Consider the following 16,677-nt stretch of genomic DNA (forward strand, 5'->3'; position numbering starts at 1 on the left):
GAGAGAGAAAGAGAGAGAGAGAGAGAGAAAGAGAAAGAGAGAGAGAGAGAGAGCCCTCTTATGAGAATACCAAATGTGAACTCTAACCTCATAGCCAGCTGCTACCTCTACAGACCCCATTATTCAGTCCATCTGTGTCCCATCAAATACCTGTGTGATACTAACAGACTGACCGGCATCATACAAGCTATTAAGTAACTCCTGTGAAGGAGGCGTTCCCCTTTATCACTGTATACATACTTATACTCAACAGTGCCACACTGAGGAGGTTCATTGCTGACAACATTAGCTGCAATTGCAGTCTGTCAAAATGTAGATAAGCATAGAAACAACTGTCCCCACTGAGGAGCTGCACACCCACCGTCCCACCCCAGGTTCTTTAAATAGACCTGCCTGGTCTTTGAGCTGCAGCTGCCTGCGTGTGTCTACCATGGTTTGACCCACATTAGCCTTTAAAGGCTGGTACCAGTCCTGATATTTTTAGATTGAAGCTGCTGATGGACATTATTGAATGCTGAGCTTTGGTTAGCATCCTTCAAACCTTTGTTTGCTGGTTTTGTTAGAATGTGAGTTAAGTTTTCCCTCAGTACAGTGGGTTGCTTTCCCCAGTGAGACATATACTAGATAAGTAACTGACTGGAAATAAACCTTAATATCAGCCTGGTTTATGACAAACCTACAACATGTATAGTCTAACTCTTGTGTGAGTGTCCAGCTGCAGTCTTTACTTCATGACACACTTGCTTCACTACCTGTCATGCCTCCTAAGATCTCCTCCCAACCTTACCCAAGTAGTTTTGCCTAAACCTACCCATCCTGAAAGTGTGTTGTGTAGCAGGCATGTCTTGTAGTTACTGTGGGTCTGCAGATAGACCTACTTGTAGCTCCGTGTGCTCTTCCTTTGCCTCTCCCCTTTCCCTCTCATCCATTCCACTCCTCCCCCTCACTGGGTCTCCCTTCCTCTCTGCTTGTCTTCTGCTTAGTCATTTTTTGTCTCTGGTCTTCTGCCCGTACCTTCTGTCTCCATGTCCTGTCCTGTCTTTTTTAAAATATTGCTTTAATTATTTCTACACAGACTTGCTGGCCTACAAACTCCCTGAACAGTCATTCTTTCACCATGGCTGACAAAAGTCGTTCACTGATGAGAAGAAAAGAGAGAAAAGAAAAGGAGTCTGCAGAAATATCCAAGGATGTAAAGGAAGTGAAGACTGAAGGAGAGGAGGCAGTGAGTAATGGACAGTCCCCATCAGCAGAGGCAGCAGCCAACGGTGCAGTAGCCAACGAGGAGAATGGAGATCTTCAGGTTGAGCCAATGGAACTACCTCCCTTTGAAATCATTGCAGGGTAGGTCCACATCACTCAGTATGCTTCATGGAACAGTTTAACAGACAGAGATAAGGCTGTGCACGGCTGAGTTTGCTCATTCTCTCTGTGCATGTGTTTATTTAGTCTGTGCCTGTTTTTTATGGCTTATTGCAGTAGAGAGGATCCACTGATCCCACATACTCATACTGTCATGCATGTCAAGTTGACTTGTGTGAACTGTGTGACATTTAGTAGTGCTGATGTGAATCATAACCTTTCCATGCCCAAAGTGGAACCATGTGGCATGTGTGGCATAATGAACATGAAGGAAAATCAGCCTGCAGACATTGGTAATGTGATAAATCTATTTAATGCCATACCTATAATAATAACAACCTATAAACTCAATTATTTTGTTGCAGTTAACATAAAATGTCCAAGTGTAGATTCAGACCAAGCTCCAGATTCAATTACAATTTGATTTAAAAAAATGTAACTAACCTTCAGTAAACTACTGGCTGTCACTCAGCACTTGTATAGGTACTTTAAAATAAAAGCCATACAAACTTTCTACTTTGAAAAGCAGCTTCATGAGATGCCTGGGTGCTGAGGAAAGAAAACTCCCACTGAGTCTTTTTTTGCGCAGTTTTGGCCACCAGTGCACTTGGTTAGGTAATCTGGGAACAAATCTAAATCGCTTTAACAAAAGGTGTCGAATAGCTTGTTGTTTTCCTAAAACTCAGACATTTTTTGGATTGAGTCACAGATATGGCATGTTAAGGTCAACACAAACAAAATGACAATAGAAATAATGCATCAACATTATTAAAGTGTAGAATATTTGACTTGAATTAAAAAAAAACCTTCAGTTACAACAGATGCTGCTCATGTTATTCTCAGGCAGAAAGCATGAGAATTAGAGATTTGACAGTCTTTGTTGTCAGCCATGTTTCAGGACTGCTCTGCTGTTGTGAGTCTTTACAGATGCAAGCCTCAGTGCTGCCAACTTAACAACTTTCTAACATCTGTTAACTTTGAAGAGCCCTTCAAAGACTTTTGAAGACTCCCCAAAATAGTTAAGTGAGTGAGTGCTTAATAACAAATGTAGAAACTTTTTGTGCAGACCTAACTCATCTCACATGAACATAGACACTTAGATTTCTCAGTGAATATTCTCTCATGACTGTGTTCATTGAGTGGAAGGGAGCATCAACACGTTTAGTTGACCAATCAGTTTGCAGAGTTTTGCCCACCATCATAGTTTCTCCTTCATGGTTGGAAGGGGAGGGAAGGCGAGTTGGTTGCAATTTACAACATCAGTGCTAGATGCCACTAAATCCTACACACTGGTCCAAGTGTCTGCATCATCACACATCAGTTCCACAGTCTACACAACAGCTCTCACTAAAATATTTGGATATTAAAATTGAAGGTTTGGATGGGCACTGATGAGATGACAGGCACTTGAAATATAATAAGCTCGTTATAAAGCTTATTATGCTCTATTAAGTTAAAGGACAAATCTGTAGTGTATTTACTGTAACAAATCATTGTGTGAGTGTCATAAGTGTCTGTTTATGAGTCGTATAAAATCATTAATAATCTTGTAGAAGGCGTAGATGTTTATAATGGTTAAATTAAGCAAAATATTAATGGAGTTTGGCAGGCAGTGAGACAGGCAGCCCCTGAACTCATTGTCCAGAGTGTATCATTCAGAGCAGTGAGCTTTTGTTTTCAGGCTTAACTTAGCTTAACAGCTAATAAACTTACAGTGGAGGACTCACTGTCACTTGTTATTGTCATTTTATGAGGTTGAACCTGTGGCGCTATTGCAGCCTGCTTGTCTCTGCCATGACCGGGCAGGAGGAGGTGAGGGGAAACTTGCTTCAATCATAGATTGTGTATTAAATTGGATTGCAGCCTATTTAAAATACAGTCTATTGCTCTGCTATTTGGGCTGCAGTACTCACTTTTGCAGAGTGGGGTGTGGGGTGACCTGTGGAGAAATACAGGGTGTCCACAAAGTCTCTTTACAATTTAAAAAATGTATTACAAAAGCAATTGATGAGATATGTTAATCAGATTTGTTCTATGTACTCAGTGGTTATCAGTTTTTAATCACATTGCATTTGTGTATTTCAGGCACCCTGTTGATGAAATAGTTTCTGTTAAATAAACCCCTAAAAAATGGCTACTCCTCAAGAAAAGTTTATTGAAACAAAATCAGATACACAGACTCAGCGAAACTACAGGATTAAGTATGGAAGACATCCACTGTCACGCCTATTAATTCGTGCATGGCACAAGAAATTTATGGAGACAGGGACAGTGTTGGATAAAGAAAAGAAATCGAGTACCGTCTTGATGTGCTTCATGCAACTAATGGTGCCCATATAGAGGTGTATTAAATGAGGCAAAAAACTTAAATAAAACTTCAGTAATAATTTCCACAGATTTGTCTATTCATTTGCTTTTGTAATAAATTTGTTAAATTGTAAAGAGACTTTATGGACACCCTGTATAAAGTGAAACAAAGTTGAATGAATATGATTGAATATCAAATTTGTCTACAGACAGACCGACAGACAGAAAGTGTATCCAGGACCACAGTTTGTCATGATGACACACATAGACTCACACAATACCAATAAGCAGCTGCTCTGTCACAGTTAGTAGAGATAACTGATTATGTAAATAATATGTAGTTGCAGCACCAATCAAAATATGTTAAATTTTCTTCAGTAACCAGTGCATCACAGTGGTTATTCACTCTATAGAAATTATCATGAGAATTGTAAGGCTAGCATATGTCTTTGTCCACCCTCACCTATTTAGTGAAATCAGGGCTGTTCAGCCAATCAGTGTACATGGTGAATGCACTAGTTAGTTAGTTTAGAAGTTAAACATTCTCTCACCTATTTTCCTTTTTAAACAAAGAAATACAACTTCAATTTCAAGCTTCGTCTCCTTATCCTGGGATCAAGTCAGGCCATGTCTATAATTGCCGGAGGGAACTGGGGGACACCTCCCAAAAGTATGGAGGAGGAGGGAAAGAGACATAATCAGAACCATGAATGAAGAATTGAGATGTGATAACCTCCAGGTGATACTGGCTGGTTACAGCGACAAGTGATATTCAACAAAGTGAAATATAATCACATAAAATAGAACATAATCTAATTAAAGTAAGGCTAGGGCTCAAATTAGGTGTGGATAACCTAGGCTACAGTGTGTCTGAAGATTTTGCCCTTGGGTCAGAACATATGAACAGTTGTTAGAATGATATGTTTGCCTGATACAACATACACAAACTCAACAGTCAGAGATCCACCTACATTGATACAAAGCCACAAAGGAACCTTAGCCTTTTTGCTTGTCTGTGTATGTGTGTTGTGCAACCCATTCATCTCCTGTTGGCTCCTTACAGGTGTCATTCACACAGTTGCAGGATGTCCATGAGATGGTGCTTCCTTCACACTACAGTCATGTTTCTTTGTTTAGGCCACAGGTCTGCAACCTGCAGCTCCAGAGCCACATACAGCTCTTTAGCTGCCCTCCAGTGGCTCGCTGTGGCTATGCCAAACAAATACTATACGGAAATGCATGATAGTTTTTCTTTTTTTTTTTTTTTTTAACATTTTACATTTTCATTTATCATTGCTGAACGTCTACAGAGTAAAAATAAAAAAGCTGAGAAAACTTAAACTTAAAAGCAACATAGTGCAAAAGATTGTTGAGTTTTGAGCCCAACTGAAACTCTTAAGTTTTACCTAACTACAAATCTTTTGTTGAGATCATTAACTTCGTTATTCTTTGAGTTTTAGAAACTCCAGAAACAATTTTCAAAGAATTTTCAAACTCAAAGATTCTTTTTTTAAATTTTAAAAGTACATAATTTCATCTAAAGACTATAGGTCAGCAAAACTTTTGAAATTTTATTTAAATGCTCAAGAGTTAAAACTCAAAAATCTATTGCAGTACCTTGCCTTTAAATGTTGAGTGGTCCCAACTATTATTTACACTGTATTCTGACTCTTACATTCTTTATCTGTAAAAATATGTGGCCTATATTCTGTCTACTAAATTTTGACAGTGACGAGTCTTCCTGAGTCTTCATGTGGTAGCTATGGATGCCAAATAAAAAAAGTATATATTATAGTATATAAAATGAAATGAAATGAAATTTTAATAATATTTGACACCCATCTGGTTGTCAGTAGTAATTGTTCACATATTCTTTAGTTTGATTTTACCCTCACATTTCACCTTAATGACCTTTAAGGTCCTGTGTGTGAATTTAGGGGTAATTATTTCATGAATATCTTACTCATAAGTGTTTATACAACACGTTCATATGTTTTTAGTAGCATATCACCTGAAAATAAGAATCATTGTGTTTTTGTTCCCCAAGAATGAGCCCTACAGAGGGAGTGGCTCCCCTCCCACTGAGTCCCTCTACATACAACATTTTTTTTGTGAGTTTCACTGCCTTCGGAGGGTGAGAGAGAGACAAAATGTTTGCAATCTGCAAGCTCACAGCCTGATGCCACCAAATCCTAAGCACCGGTCCTTAAACTAGTATCTCATATTTAGTGTGTATCAACCAGCTCTTCATTGATGTCAGGTTATATGATGTTAACATACTTCAAAATTTATGGTCATACAACCCAAAAACAAGAGTGTATGATATTGGGAAACTGCATAAATAAAATAAACTACTTTATCATTATCACAATCATTTGTTTTAAAAATTGCTTTATATTCAGCAGTGAATGCTGTATGTCAACTTGGAACCATATTGATAATTTGGCAGTGGTAGAAATTGTACTGAAAATCTGTACTGTTACATTACTAAAATATTGCTAAATTACAAGTAAAGGTGCTGGTGTTGGAAAAATACTTCAGTAAAAGTACAAAGTGCTTGTCAGTGGATTGTATCCTCCCTTGAGGATGACATGATCCAAATCTCAGTGGTGATTAATGTATTATTGATTAATCATTAACATCCTTTTGTCAATGAAAAATGAAAGAAATGTTTTAGAAAGATTTAGCTGTGTGAAAATGATCTGTGACCTGATTTTAGAGAGTTCAGTAGGAACCATCAGTACTGCATTTTAATCTGTAATTATGTGTGTTGTAATTTATTTAGTAGTTTAAATTATCATCTGTGCCATCGTGGCTTGACTAAATCAAGAGATGTTGATGATCTGTCATGTTGAACATGACTATAAGTAGTGGGTAGTGCAGCCAAACACATTTCTATGTTTTATTTCTTCTTGAAGAAATAAAAACTTAGAGATGTGTTGCCCTATCACCTCCTTATTTTCTGGTTAAGGTAAGTGGACTGGTTTGAAAGTCAAGTCTAGATGGTAACCACCAGGCTTATCATTTTAACCCAAAATGATGATCCCCAACCCTAACCAGGTGTTTGTGTCCCTAAAACCTAAGCAGATCTAAACCACAGCGTTGTCACATTAGAAATCATAATTCATTTGTACAAAGCACACAATGAAGCAACAACACAGATCTCTCAATAGTCTCACAAATCAAGGGTTCTCATTTAGACACGGACTGGTTTTACAGTCTGGAACAGGAGGGGAGCAAAGGCAGGGGCTGAACTGCCCCTGTGGATGCAGCTTGTTCAGAAGTCCGTCCAGTCACACACATACACTGTGTTTGCGTGTGATGTTTCAGAGGTATTTTCTGACTCGACAGAGAGAAACAGAGAGAGACTGCACTGGTTAAGAAGAGCTGGGTCACACAAAAACCAGTCTAATAATAATGCAGTGAATTCCAGTCTCAGCCATGTAGACGGTTTAAAATTAGCTCTGCTCTCTCGGCTGCTGCCTTGCTGCCCCCAAGTTTCAACCTGACACCCACCTCACTATCCTTCATGTTCACTTGACTCTCCCAAAAGAAACAGGTGCTTTGGCTACATCTTGTAGATCCTGTCATTCTTACATTTATTCAGATCGAAAGAATCTAGCCGGAACTTCTGCAGAAACTTTTAAAAGCTGAATTTACTTTACACTTGATGATGGTCAGAGCCTGCATGTCCCAGTTACAGAAGGATTTTTGTTGTGGCATAGAGCAGATTAGATCAGTAACTGAATTAAATTTAACAATTAAACAAGTGACTACTATCGTGGACCATTTCTTGTGTTTATAATAAACTGAATTTCATGAGAATCAGTTCAGAATAATTTGAGTTGCAGTCAGTTTTGTGGTGAGGGGCAGTGGGCCCTCTGGTATGGAAGCCACTGAAGCAAAAACTATCCCCATGGTGAGTCCTAATTATGACAGAAAAAGTCATAATTATAAGATATGATGACTTACCATGAGGATATGTTTTTTTCAGTGGAGAAAATGGGCTTCTATGCACTGCAGATCCACAGAGACTTGTTAAAAAGAAACTGACAAAATGAGATATTATAAAACAGCCCCATGCTGGTTTTGCATAATCTCAGAGGAATCTAATATTTGTTTCATTTCCTCTCTTTCACACAGGGACCGGATTGATCCTTTCGTCTTTAAGTTCCAGTTCAAGAATGTGGAGTACTCGTCAGGCCGTAACAAGACCTTCCTGTGTTACCTGGTGGATAAAGGCACCACAGTTGACGGTCTGCTGAGGGGCTACCTGGAGGATGAGCATATAGGCTCTCACGCTGAGGACGCCTTCTTCACACAGTGCCTGCCCAACTACGATCCTGCACTCAAATACACAGTCACCTGGTACATACCTCTCTTAAACTGTCAGATGGTATGTGGCACAGAGAATGTGGCAAATTAAGAACTTATTTTTAGTCTGGACAACATTTTCCACAGCTGTTTAGAATAGTTTATCACTTGGGTTCTGTATAGTCATGGACATTCCTCCAGTCTGACCTTGAATGGATAAATGAGGCCAACATGCATTTTGGAGCTGTGGTCAACAACCCTCTTGTGTGCAAACATCATCTAAATTTGTGGTTAGGTTATGGTTATATATTATGTAGCCATTATTGTGGCTGTGATGTAATAAATACAGCACTATCAATTATACTTCAGAGCTAAAGAAACTGTAGAACAATCAAATTTAAATATCTTCACATGCCAAAAACACAATAATCAATTTTATGTTCAAGCAATTGAATGTTTTCTCATTTTCTGTTTTTAAGTGATGAGCAAAACATTTTTTAAGTAATGAAGAGTTTTAGTTTTCATTTAACTGTGGGATATTGCAGGCTTCCACTGCTAGTCATTCTATGGCAGTGCACCCAGTGATATAATGAGAAGTAACCTGTAAAATTTGAGTAGTCCAGGATGAGGGTAATGAAGACTTATTCCCGAAGGAATGGGTAATTAAGGGAAAACATTTTTCTGCACTGCTATATTGACAGATAAAGCTGAATGCACACGTCTTATGCCCATGTTTAGTGGGTCATTTGTTCATTTTTAAGGAGTATGGCCCACTGTGAGCCTCCCTAGAGATGAGAAGACTGGTTCTTTTAAGTAACCAGCTATATAAGGTAAATACTTTAGAGCAGTCATTCTAAAAGACTGGGTCAGGTCCCATGGATGGGTCACAAGAGATTTTATACAGGGTCTCCACAAAGTCTCTTTACAATTTGAAAAAAATTATTACAAAAGCAATTGATGAGATATGTTAATCAGATTTGTTCTATGTACTCAGTGTTTATCAAAGTTTTTAATCACATTACATTTGTGTATTTCGGGCACCCTGTTGATGAAATAGGTTCTGTTAAATAAACCCCTAAAAAATTTTAAATGAGGAAAAAAACGTCAATACCTACTTGTCATTTTGTAAAAACTTCCACAGATTTGTCTGTTTATTTGCTTTTGTAATAAATTTTATAAATTGTAAAGAGACTTTATGGACCTGTATATTCAGGTTTTAAGTTAGCTAATATGAACAAAAAGCTAGCTAAATAGCTAGCTAATTTTGCTAGCATTATCTAGCTTAAGGCAAGACCCTATATGTCACTTTTGCAGTAAAAGGAGAACGTTGATGTTGGTACTACGTGTGATCAACTGTTATTGAAGCACCAAGCAAAAAAAGGGTGGGACTAAATGACGGATCATTTACAAATCCATCTGCTATTTCAGCACCATGGACAGCGCCATGGATTTATCAGCAATTAGGCTAGATATTTCAGAGCCATGGTCAGGTCCACAGAGTCTAACAGTCACAAAGCTTGGTCTGATAAACGATCAGTGAGTCAGGCAGACTCAACTAAATAGCCCCTCTGCCCTGCACTCCCTGCTATTGCTATGGGATAGAGACGGGGCATGGTAGGTTAATAAGGGAGATATATTTTGGTCAAAAACATAAGATTTTGCAGCAGGAAAACTTTCTCATTCAGTGCAACAGCACTGAAAAATGTATTGCTTCAACTGACTACTTTTACTATCAACACTGACTGAACAGCCTGTGCTCCATTTTCCTTTCCAAATCACTTATGACATAGTATCTCAGTATAGTATATGTTGAATTTGTTGTCACGTGACGCAGTGTTTTGCGGTTATGCAGTATTGCATTGCAGTCATTTAGGCACATGTAGTTTTCAGACTTGTGAAATGTAGGTACAAAGGGTTAGCAGAATATCTTCTCAGCTTACAACGCCAGCCTCTGAAGTGACTAATTATCAAAACTATTCTAGGGATTTTGTGTTCCACTTTCCTAAAGTTCAGGTTTTGTGAGAGACAGGATAAAAAAGTTAAAAGTCAAAGCAGCGTAGATATAAGATAAGATATATTCTGGTTTTTAGTCTGTAGCGCTCCTAAAACACTGGGTCCTACATTTACCATAATACAACTTATAGCAACAGTTTTATAATCTATATATCAACCTGAGATGACTGTAGAAAACCTTCTACAGCAGTCTTAACAGGCTAAGCAAATGACATAAGAGGGTAAAGCCAGGAGAGTGCATCTTTACCAACACACTTGTACGCAAAAATGTCAGCATTCTGTGGAATTCTAATGTGATTACCCTTTAATGCACTGCACCGCTCTCCTTCCTGTCAGGTACGTGTCTTCCAGTCCCTGCTGTGCCTGTGCAACAAAGATAGCTGAAGTGTTGAAGGCCAGGAAAAACATCAAGCTGACCATCTTTGCTTCTCGGCTGTTTGAGTGGGAGGAGGCAGAGATCCAGGGCGGCCTCAAGGCCCTGCACGCTGCTGGCTGTAAGCTGAGGGTGATGAAACCTCTGGACTTCTCCTACACCTGGGACACATTTGTGGAGAACGAGGATCAACCTCTGAACCTGTGGGAGGACTGCAAAGACAACTATGAGTTTTACCAGGAGAAGCTGGCTGACATTCTACAGTGACCACTGTAAGTCTTACAGGAAAATATGCTCTTTTTGGCATTTTGTGACAGCAGAGTTACACAGTGGTGGAAAGAGTACTGAAAATCTGTACTTGAGTACAAGGACTGTAACATTATTAAATATTACTCAGTTACAATTAAAAGTACTGGTGTGAGAAAAAAACAAAAAGGCAAAAGTACAAAGTACTCATCTCAAAAAGAACTCAGAGTATTAGTTACTTTTTAACCATTGATATGTATTACATTATGAGTAGCAGAGATTCAATCTAAGACATTTCTTTTTCTCAAAATCTTCAGTCTAAATTACTCCCAGCATCTTCTCTGCTCTGCTCTGTGGTCACAGTGATGTCACCAAACTAGGCTTGAAAATTTTTGGTTTTCCTTAACTGGTAGTTAAAAATACTAGCAATCAATTAATCATTAATAATTTAAATTTAAACAAAGCACATGTTTTGTTTTGTTTTTTATTTTTTTCTCATTTAATTTTTTTTCTGTTTTGTTTTGCCATTTTTTTTTTCACATTTTAAGTTTTAGTTTCCTTATTCAATGAACAGACAGACAAAATGTTAAATGCAGTTACTGCCCTTTCTAGACTATTAAATATCCACAAATACATTTTTAAATGGTTAATGGTGAATAATCGATTCATGATTAATCATTTACACCCTTCTGCTGCTCTGTTTTCTTTTTCTTTTTTTTTAAATTAGCTACTAACTAACTTAACTTAACTGGATATAAATTCAACTTGTACTCAGTACTCAATTATGATTTTAAAAGCAACTAAGAAGATTACATGATGTAATGACTACTAAAGTAAAAGTACAGACTTGAAAATCTATTCGATCATTTTACATTATGACTATGTAGGCCAACATCTGATGCTGTTTTGTAAAATCTTGTCAGGTCACCTGGTTGGTGCTGATATAATTTGGTAACACACTGGTTTTGATTGCTTTGATAGGCTACATCATTAATAACATTCCTCCTCCACACACAGCTCTCCTGCTGCTGTGAAAATAGAATCAGCGCTTTAACCAGTGTGCTGTAATGAAAAACTCTCCTCTCTCTGTTGACACAGGGATCCAGTTGCACCATCGATCAACACCACTACTTCTTCACGGAAGATTTGTGTTGATAACGTTATTGTTGTTGAATGGTATAATAGTGCATATGAATGTGTGATAGTAATTGTGTGGGTGTGTTGCCTTTTCTTTAGTGTGTTTATGAATGCTGTAATCACACCTTCTGTGCCACAGTGAGAGGGCCTTCACAGTGGCAGTGATCCAGACATATTTGTTAGGCTTTTTTTCCTTGTTTTTTTTTCCCTGATGATGGTAGTGATGGTGATGGTGTAAGTGCCCCCCCCCTTTTTTTTTTTAACACAGTGATTTTTATGGGCTGCCGGGGTATTTCCAATTTGCAGAGGTAAATGACTGTTCTATTTGAACAGATAAGATTTAAAGACTTTATTAGCAGGATTTTAAAAAGGGTGGTGGAAATAATAATAATAATAATAATAATAGATTTAGTAGTGGCAGTAATTAATGGGAGCAGGAGGCAGATATTCTCAAACAAAATACAAATTACAGTGGAATAAAAAGAGGCAAAAAACAAACCCATTTCACCCATTTCCACAAACTTTTAAGTAGTCTGGAAAATTCATATTCAGGATATGTGATTTAAGCATGATTATATATTTATGTAGAGAAACCTGAATGTCTTGCTCCCATACACATAATTATATGTTTCTATGAGACTTAACTGACAGCCCCTTGTAAGTAGCCCTGTGATATATTAGACTATTACACTCAAAAGTCTTTTTGAAAATGTATGAGGCAGAAATAAGCAAAGCAGAAACAGAATCTTGATTCACATTTGATCAGCAGTTTGACAGTTTGATCTGAGCATTGTGAGCCTGGTGTATTGCTCTTAAAATGCGTGACATCACTGACATGTGACTTCTCAAATTTTTTGACAGTCATTGTATCAATCCCCATATTAAATAAACAGCTGTGATTTAAGAAGATATTTTATTTCATTCTATTTATTTTTTATTTTAGATTCTTTGTATATTCTTAATTTGAGTGTCTCTGCTGAGAGTCAACTTTCACATTAATGAACATACTTCTATAAATAAACCTTTTCCTGTATTGTGAAGAGAGCCCAGTTGTCCCCTGAAATCTCACCTTACCTATCCACAATTGCTCTCCCTTCTTAGTCAGCAGCATACATACAATACAAACTGTGTCCTTTAACACAAGAACTCTTTGCTATTATTTCACATTGGGTCTCTCAGACACATTCCCATTGGTTTTAGAACCTAGTTCACATTTGGGTTCAGGATGCTTGTTTCCTCCCTTCTGGTAGAATCTGAATTCTGATCTTACTGTCATTTCCTGTAGAAATGTATATAACCTGACAAACAACCTGACTCCAGCAGACAGTGTCATGCCACCATGTTGTGAGGCTGCACAGTGAATAAAGCTCATCTAGAACCAGCCAAAGATTTTGGATCTGAAATAATCTTTTCTTCAACAGTGGAAATCTGTCTGAACGGGAGGGTAATGAAACATGAACTTGCAGGTTTGTCTGGTTCTCAGGTTACCTAGTTTGCGGGTGTGCTCTTCAGTGGCTCCCTGTGACTTTTGCAAAAAAAAAATGATACGGAATGAATATTTATTTATTTATTTATTTTTTTAGCATTTTGATTGTCATTTAGCATTGTTGTAGGTCTTAAAAAAAAATTCAAGGCAATGTATGGCAATAGACTCTTAAGTCTTGAAAAAGTTTTACCAACTGCTGATCTTCTGTTGAGATTATTTACTTTTCTTAAATATTTGAGTTTTAGAAATCCAAAAAATAGTTTTATGTATTTAAAAAAATAGAGTATAAATTCTTTCAAGTGAAAGTTAGAAATTTAAATATTTTCTTTTCTTTTTTAAACAGGGTATCCAAAACTCAAGGATTCAATTGTATCTAAAAAGAACAATAAATTAACTCAGCTAAAGATCATAAGTCAGCAAAAGCTATGCATGCAAAATAACATTTAAAAAAAGTCTTCAGTGAAAAAAGAGAATTTAATATTTGCAGCTCCAAAACTGTCTCTTTTGATTGCAAAGGTTGCTGACCCCTGACCTTGTTGGTCCCCTATTCTATTCAGATCCAGATAAAGTAAATTCTGTATTTACCTTCTGCCTCCTGTCTGCTCTGTCTTTTCAGTAATAAACTAATTTTAATCGTGATGGTTTGTGTAAATAAATATTTTTTAAATCACTTAAAACTGAAATGTAAACAATATTTGATTTGAAACACACTATAACACAAAATTACTGTAAATTAGACTGTACTTCCCAACAGTCTGATTTTTTTAATCTTTGATGACCTCTAAGAAAGAGGACAGGTGACTCTGGCTGCACTTCAGTAGCCATTAAACACGCCCTCTGTCATTTCTCCTCAGGTCTCGCCCTCTTTGATTCCCTGCTGCCATCATCAGTGTTGTTTCATTTCTCTGAAACACTGGAGCCATTTCTCAATACCAACTATGCAAAGTTTGGACTTAGCAAGTTTGACTTGGGAGTACAGTCTCTCGAGGATGGGAGGACACAGGACTGTCATTCTGCAATTGGGACGGTAGCATACTTGAAGACGTCACCATCTCAGCTCGTCTTAGCTTACCCACTTCCAGTTATTTTCACCATTAACATATATTTGAAATAAAACGAAATATGATATAAAACACAACCCTGTATCTTTTGGTTTACATGTGTGGAAAACAAATTATATCCGGAATACAGCTGTTTTTAGCGGGGTAACATGAATGCTTACCGCCCGGAAACGTTGGAGCAAATTTTAAACTACGCGCTATTGTGATGAGTCGAAGTTTTAACTTCTACATTCTCACATAAAAGAATCTTAAAATTATATTCCATGATACTAAAACAGTTTATTTTGACACTTGTAACTTAAAGTTGTGGGTCTTCTCCTCTGCCATTGTTGCTACAAAATGCATTCCGGGATACGTAGCTGCCCCAAGTCCACACAAGTCACCACCTGATGCATCCTTGATAAAACGGGCAGGGCAAGAACACATCCGGGTATTTGACTGTACTTGGCGAGATGCAAACTTTTGAATTGGAACAGTACTTGGAGTGAGACTGATGACGTTTCTCAAGTACACAAGAACACAAGTACAGAGAAGAACACATATTGAGAAAGGCCTTAGAACTTAGTGAGATTGAACCTCTGAGAACTGACAAAGCAAGTCAACAACAGTGGTCACTGTGAGGCGGATATCACAAACAGTGCATTACAATCATCCATTTGGTTCAAAATCACTTTTATTTATATATTTACCAGTGACAGTGCATATTAATCGACATTTCAGATGGAAAAATAGCTTTGCAGAATATCATAACCCCACAGCAACGATAGCTCTGCTAATCATGACACAGATCAGAAACGTTTCTAAGCCCAGTAAGGTACCTCTGCAGGTATTTCTGATGATCTGTTAAATATGTTTATTACATGGCATTTTCAAATGCCAGATTTTGATTGGTCAATTACAGCGTTCTAAGGTATGTTATTTGTTTATAGAAGACCATTGCTATGAATAGCAGACCATTGCTGATTGACTGATCGACTCTGGCAGATCACATCCTGTCATATCAATCAGCAGACAGACGTCTACACCTCTCTACACAATAATATCAAAATATTTATCGTTGTGCCCTCCCGACTCAAAAGAGTTATACCTTCATCCGACCAATATAGATCGGAAAAAATGGAGCAAGATCATGTCCTCTAATTCAGGCAGCAGCAGCAGATCGGGTGAGTGTCTCTCCTAAAGCCTTAGTGATATGATAATATTATTAGCAGTTGTAACAGTAGAAACTGTTTCCAGGTGTGTCAGCTGCAGGGCCACAGCAAGGAGGAAATATGGACATGAATGAAGACAGAGACGTCAGCATCAATATTCCCAAAGAAGTCCCATTAATTTTTTCGAGCGGAAGCAATGAAAACTTTTCTAAATCAACAAATTATTATTTAAATCAACATTTAATGTCAAACTTTTGATTTCTTTAGTAAATAGCTATGTAATAAGCGGGATAATGTAGAGCGAGCAGGTCCTTCAGGGTAATGCAGGACCCCTCCACTTCACGTCAGGGTCCTGCATCACCCTGTCTGGGTTTATTTCTCTTTAGTGATCTGCTTGCTCTACATTGTCTCTTACTTATTATATGGCTTTGTTGAATACCCAGTTCTGATTGGTCAATTACAGCTCTCTAAGGTCTGTTATTTCTTTATAGCAGACTGTTGCTATGTGTAACAGACCATTGTTATACAGAATAGACCGTTGCTGTGGACTCTGGACTCACTGCTGTGATAAAATCATTGATTAATCACTAAAATCATTTAAAAATTAGTATTTTGTGTCAAATTATTGACTTTTTTGGTACATAACCATGTAACAAGCACGGTAATGTGCATTATTTCACTATTGCAAAAAAAAAGCCATAAAATCATGTTAGAATTAATATTTTGTGTCACATAAATGTTTATTACATGGTTACTTTTTTTTGTTAAGTAACCATGTAATAAACCTTGTCAGGATGATTCAGCACCCCTCTGCTTCATGCCGGGTTCCAGCATCATACTGTCAGGTTTTATTTCACAATAATGACCACTGTACATTATCCCTGACATAGTGCTAAGCTACAATCAGCGGCCAACCAATGATAGTTTGGGTTCAACATAGATAATCGTCTCCAAGTGGCCTCCGTGTGACATCGGCTGTAACGTCATACCACGGCCTGAGTGTGAATAAATGAGGGGAAGTAGAACTATTAATATAATGCAGCAAGAATCCAGAGCTTTTGGGACAGCATATGACTGTTCTCTTCTACCCAGCAGGGGCGGTTTTTGATATGGGCGAAATGGGCCGTTGCCCAGGGTGGCATCGTGGCGGGGGGCGGCATCATGCCCATCGAGCATTGGCAATTATTTTATTTTATTTATTTATTTTTTTGCGCGCCCATGCTGCCC

The 16,677-nt window shown here is 37.8% G+C and overlaps 1 protein-coding gene across 2 annotated transcripts; it reads left to right on the forward strand.

The window, feature by feature from the left end:
* Positions 1 to 910: 910 nt before the first annotated feature.
* Positions 911 to 14,376, forward strand: apobec2a (apolipoprotein B mRNA editing enzyme, catalytic polypeptide-like 2a). 2 transcript variants are annotated; one of them, XM_084725828.1, is made up of 4 exons: positions 911 to 1,344; positions 7,813 to 8,037; positions 10,333 to 10,641; positions 14,093 to 14,376. In XM_084725828.1, the coding sequence occupies exons 1-3, from the start codon at positions 1,118 to 1,120 to the stop codon at positions 10,634 to 10,636; spliced, it is 756 nt and encodes a 251-aa protein (XP_084581954.1). In that variant the 5' UTR covers positions 911 to 1,117; the 3' UTR covers positions 10,637 to 10,641; positions 14,093 to 14,376. The 2 variants fall into 2 exon arrangements, with proteins under 2 accessions (XP_084581954.1, XP_084581950.1); XM_084725824.1 differs by lacking the exon at positions 14,093 to 14,376 and adding an exon at positions 11,714 to 11,991 and having other exon boundaries at positions 915 to 1,344.
* The last annotated feature ends 2,301 nt before the right edge of the window (positions 14,377 to 16,677 follow it).

This window comes from Lutjanus erythropterus, chromosome 2, assembly GCF_056507025.1.
Source record: "Lutjanus erythropterus isolate fLutEry1 chromosome 2, fLutEry1.hap2, whole genome shotgun sequence".
Classification (NCBI taxonomy): domain Eukaryota; kingdom Metazoa; phylum Chordata; class Actinopteri; order Lutjaniformes; family Lutjanidae; genus Lutjanus; species Lutjanus erythropterus.

What these genes read in the sequence shown, in the direction of transcription:
- apobec2a (XM_084725828.1), top strand. Translation starts at nt 1,118, where the DNA reads ATGGCTGACAAAAGTCGTTCACTGATGAGAAGAAAAGAGAGAAAAGAA. An exon ending in CCCTTTGAAATCATTGCAGG is followed by an intron (nt 1,345 to 7,812) that starts GTAGGTCCACAT and finishes TCTTTCACACAG; the next exon opens with GGACCGGATTGATCCTTTCG. An exon ending in CTCAAATACACAGTCACCTG is followed by an intron (nt 8,038 to 10,332) that starts GTACATACCTCT and finishes CCTTCCTGTCAG; the next exon opens with GTACGTGTCTTCCAGTCCCT.